At 44.4% G+C, this 4,868-nt stretch overlaps 2 protein-coding genes across 6 annotated transcripts in view; both read right to left on the reverse strand.

The window, feature by feature from the left end:
• Nucleotides 1-4,868, reverse strand: part of LOC122539903 (acyl-CoA-binding domain-containing protein 5-like) — a 193,530-nt gene that overhangs the window by 69,237 nt on the left and 119,425 nt on the right. The gene's annotated exons all lie outside the window — the stretch shown is intronic.
• Nucleotides 3,498-4,818, reverse strand: LOC122539906 (protein HEXIM1-like). The gene has a single exon (XM_043675064.1). It carries the CDS (start codon nt 4,627-4,629, stop codon nt 3,772-3,774), a length of 858 nt encoding a protein of 285 aa, XP_043530999.1. The 5' UTR covers nt 4,630-4,818; the 3' UTR covers nt 3,498-3,771.

The following is a 4,868-nucleotide window of genomic DNA, read 5'->3' on the forward strand; positions in this document are numbered from 1 at the left end:
AGGATCCAGCACCGATCCTTATGGCACTCCACTGGTCACAGGCCTCCAGTCTGAAAAACAACCCTCCACCACCATCTTCTACCTTTGAGCCAGTTCTGTATCCAAATGGCTAGTTCCCCCTGTATTCCATGAGATCTAACCTTGCTAATCTGTCTCCCATGGGGAAACTTGTCGAACGCCTTACTGAAGTTCATATAGATCACATCTACTGCTCTGTCCTCATCAATCCTCTTTGTTACTTCCTCAAAAGACTCAATCAAATTTGTGAGACATGATTTCCCGCACACAAAGCCATGTTGACTATCCTTAATCAGTCATTGCCTTTCCAAATACATGTACATCCTGTCCCTCAGGATTCCCTCCAACAACTTGCCCACCACCGGTCAGGCTCACTGGTCTATAGTTCCCTAGTTTGTCTTTACTGCCCTTCTTAAACAGTGACACCACGTTTGCCAACCTCCAGTCTTCCAGCACCTCACCTGTGACTATCAAGAATTCAAATATCTCAGCAAGAGGCCCAACAATCACTTCTCTAGCTTCCCACAGAGTTCTCGGGTCCACCTGATCAGGTCCTGGGGATTTATCCGCCTTTACCCGTTTCAAGACATCCAGCGCTTCCTCCTCTGTAATATGGACATTTTGCAGACTGAAACGTTTTTCACTAGATCATAGGAGGTTAAGGGGTGACCTTATATAGATTTTTAAAATCATGAGGGGTATAGTTAAGGTGAAGGGAAGGTGTTTTTTTCTCTGTAGTGGGCAGTTCAAAACTAAGGGGTATATTTTTAAGGTGAGAGGTGACAGATTTATAACAGACATGAGGGGTATTTTTTTTTAAAAAAAGAGTGGTTAGTGTGTGGAATGAACTATCAGAGGAAGTTATGGATGCAAGTACAGTTACAACATTTAAAAGACTTTTGGATAAGTACATAACTAAGAAATATTTGGAGGGATATGGGCCAACTACAGGTAGATGGAACTACTTTAGTTTGGGTTTATGGTCAACATGGACTAGTTGGACTGAAGGTCTGTTTCTGTGCTGTATGACTTAATGAGGGGCATTGATAATGTGAATGACAAAGGTCTTTTCCCTAGGGTGGGGGATTTCAAAACTAGGGGGCATATTTTTAAGAGAAAAATTTAAAAAGGACATGAGGGGCAACATTTTTACAGTCGTGTATGGAGTGAACTGCCAGGGAGGGTGGTGCAAGCATGTACAGTTACAACATTTGAAAGACATTTGATAAGTTCATGAATAGGAAAGGTTTGGAGAAATATGAGCCAAGTGCAGGCAGGCAGCACTAGTTTAGTTTGGGAACATGGTTGACATGGACTGTTTGGATTGAAGGGTCTATTTCTATGTTGTATGCTTCTAAAGCATTTACAACAGTCTTTAAATGAGGCGACTAATACAGTACATGGTACTCCATGTGTGGTTTCACCAATGCCCTGCACTGTATATCTAAATCACAACTTCATTATTTTTGTATTCAATTCCCCTCAATTAATAGTTTGTAAACTTTCCCAATTACTCCCTGTACACTAACATTTTGTGATTCATGCATCAGGACACTAAGATCCTTATGCACCTCGAAGTTCTCCAATATCTCACCATTTAGATAACAAGATGTCTTTATTCTTCATGCCAAATGGACTATTTTACATTTTTCCACATTACGGCAATTTGCGTACTCACTTAACCTATATCCCTTTGTAGCTTCCTATGTCCATTTATATCATTGTGTTATCAGCTATTTTTAATTCCTGCACTGTGGTTACTATGGCGAACAAGAGGAAAGTAAAGCTATAGCCCAAGATTAGACACTATGGTACTGAGTGACAAAACAGACTCAATGTACCATCTGCTTCAATTCCTTTGGTTTTGAACAGAAAAGGTTGAGTATGTACAATCATGAAAGGTTTTGATAGAGTAAATGAGAAAGATAAGACTGAAGATGTCGATTTAAGGGCCATTAGCGAAGGAACTAAATGCCAAATGAGGGAAAGAAAAACTTTTCAATGCAACAAATGGTTAAGATTTAGAATACACTGTCTGATGGTGTGGTGGTGAATACAGATTAACCTTCGTAGGAAAATTGGAGTACTTGGAACTGGCAGGATATCAAGAATAGTGTATGGGCCTAACTGAATTATACTGAAAAAGCAGGCACAAACCTGATGACTGAATGGCATCCTGTTATTCTGCATTGTTCTCTGGAGATGAGAATCAGATCCATGAACATCTTTTTGAATTGCTCAGTATCAACTCTGTTTACTACTGAACCAACGTCGAAACTTTCTTTTCAAGCTTTCGATAAAGTCTTCTGTCCAGTTTTCAAATATTCAACAAGATACACCTTCCAGAATAATACCAATACAATTTTCTTAATATTTATGCTGCATGTGAAAGGACAACGACATGAAATCTAAGAGAAATGCGCCCTCTTACGATTACAATGCGGAATATCACCTGAGCAAGATTTAAAATTGATCAAAATGCTAAATGAACAGAGTCTTTAAACGTTTGAAGAAGATGTGATTATAAATCAATGTGAAAATCAAATCTTTCCTATGGCGTTACATCGAAAGTGTTTAAAACGAGTTATTGCAACCTTTCTCTTGCGTATTGTCAAAGATGTATATCTAACTTGGAAATCAGCAATTTATGCAGAACATTCAAATACCTCCACTGTCAAAGAAATGGAATTTAGAAACCTTATTCTTTTCTCAAACCACAACTGTCGACCTTCAACAAACTGCTTTTCGCTGTAAAATTCCAATTGGATGCAGGCTGCAATAAATGGCGCGGTTTCACCCTTTAATCCCAGTAAGATTACCCAGCCAGCGCCACATCAGTTTGGATGTGTTGATCTGAAACCAGAGTTAAAGAACATCGCCCCAACTCCCCTTTTCCTTTCATTCACGGCTTTCTCTCTCCAGGTTAGGTGGAGGAACTTGTTTATGCTTCGATCAGGCCAAACGTGTCGGTTTTCACACGTCTATAAAAGGCACCTACCGTGAGTTGCAGTGACCTGTCCATTGCTGCTAACAGGCTGTTACAAAAATTAAAGATGTTGGTATCAACTCTAAACAACTCCGACATATGTTTGCTCCCGGTTGATATACTGTAATTCTAGCACCCAAGGGATGCAATTTTTATAATGGCACATAACTCACCGTGCACACTGTAAGAATAATTGTGTAACGCTGCAAATTGCACAAGTCTGATCATTTTTCGAGTAATCCTTGGACTTTCAAATAAACTTGAAGCCCTGTACAAACATTCTCAGCAAATACTTTCAGACCAAAAATACAATATCGGCAACATTAACGACCAGGGCAACCACTGATCACACAGATCGCATGATAACGGAAATAAATATCCCTGTAGAAAACAAAATTCCAACAGATTGAACCAACACTGGGCAATGGACGTTTGTGAAAGTTACTAAAAAGGCAGCTGATCTTTGAACACAAATATCACGCCTATATCGTTATAACTTCACTAAGTTTATATTTATTCTCAGACTATTACTTTCTTAGATGTCATTTTTGAAGATATACTCGTCACAACGCATGAAAAAAATTGGTCAGTATTGTATTAACCTTGACCACAGGGGAGAAATAAGTTGCACATCATAAAAAGTTCAACAGAAAATGTACACACAAATAGGACAGTAGGGAGGGGAAAAAAGACGTTCTTCAAATGCATTTTTATAAAACGCTTACAATTAAAATATATACATTTTGTGGGGATTAATGTCCAGATTCTTATTTTCCGTTCTCTAAACACCTTCCTTTCTTGTACAGTTCGTTCTCTCTCTCCAGTCTCTGATTTTCAGCCTTTAGCTCCTCCACTTCGTGCTCCATCTCCCGCATCTGCCTCTCCTCCTCCTGCGCCGCCCGGCCGCCTGCCCTCACCGCCGCCTTGCCGCCGTCCAGGCGGCCCCTCAGCCGGTTGTTCTCGTCCTCCAGGCGGGACAGGCACTTCTCCAGCTCCAGGTACTCGCGGATCAGCTCCTGCTTGGTCATGTTCTGCAGGCTCTCGGCGTGGTACTTCTCGTAGGTCTCGGAGAAGTCCCTCTGCAGGAACTCGCCGCCGCCGTCGCCCCCCATGCCGTCGCTGCCGCTGTCCTGCTGCTCCTCCTCGTCCAGCAGCAGCAGCTCGTCCTCCTCGCTGGTCTCGTCAGACTTGACGGCCCGCCGGGGGGGGCCTCCAGCACCAGCACCCCCTCCTCCTCCAGCTCCCCCCGGGTTCAGGTCGGGCTCCTCCTGGTTGTGCTCCTCCATCAGGAACTGGGTGGTGTTGTAAGGGGCCACCGTGAAGCCCTTGGCGAACATCTCGGCGCGGGTCTTGGCCGCCCGCACGCTCTCCCTCTCGTCCAGCTTCTTCTTCTCCTCCCACGACAGCTTGAAGTAGGGCTTCCAGCGCCGCTTCTTCTTGGACGGCCGACGCCGGTGCCGCTTCTTGGGCAGCCGGGAGAAGCCCCGGGCCGGCACTGGGGGCGCTCCGCGCTCTCTCGGGCCGGCCTCCGGATCATCGTGCTGGACGGCGGCTGAGGGATGCTCCGTGATCGGGGAGCTGCCACCCGGACAGCCCGCGGACTGCAGCACCAACTGCTCCCCCATCGCGTTCAAACCATCGGAGACCCACCCCTCAGTCAGACGCCCATCCGCTTCAGAAGTTTCCCTTCATGTTTCAAATGCCGCTTTATTTTTGTTTTGTTTAGCTTCCCTACCCACTTCTTATTCCCGCTTCCCAACAAACGCACAACTAACTCCACACACCGACCTCCAACTGCTGCACTGACCAGCTCGACGCGTCCTTATATAGACACTGGGGCGGTCGCGGGAGGTGATGTCCTCAT

The sequence above is a fragment of the Chiloscyllium plagiosum genome, chromosome 33 (assembly GCF_004010195.1).
Source record: "Chiloscyllium plagiosum isolate BGI_BamShark_2017 chromosome 33, ASM401019v2, whole genome shotgun sequence".
In the NCBI taxonomy this organism is placed as follows: domain Eukaryota; kingdom Metazoa; phylum Chordata; class Chondrichthyes; order Orectolobiformes; family Hemiscylliidae; genus Chiloscyllium; species Chiloscyllium plagiosum.

Bases quoted from the DNA above. Each gene is read 5' to 3' on its own strand.
- LOC122539906 (XM_043675064.1), bottom strand. From the start codon at position 4,629: ATGGGGGAGCAGTTGGTGCTGCAGTCCGCGGGCTGTCCGGGTGGCAGC.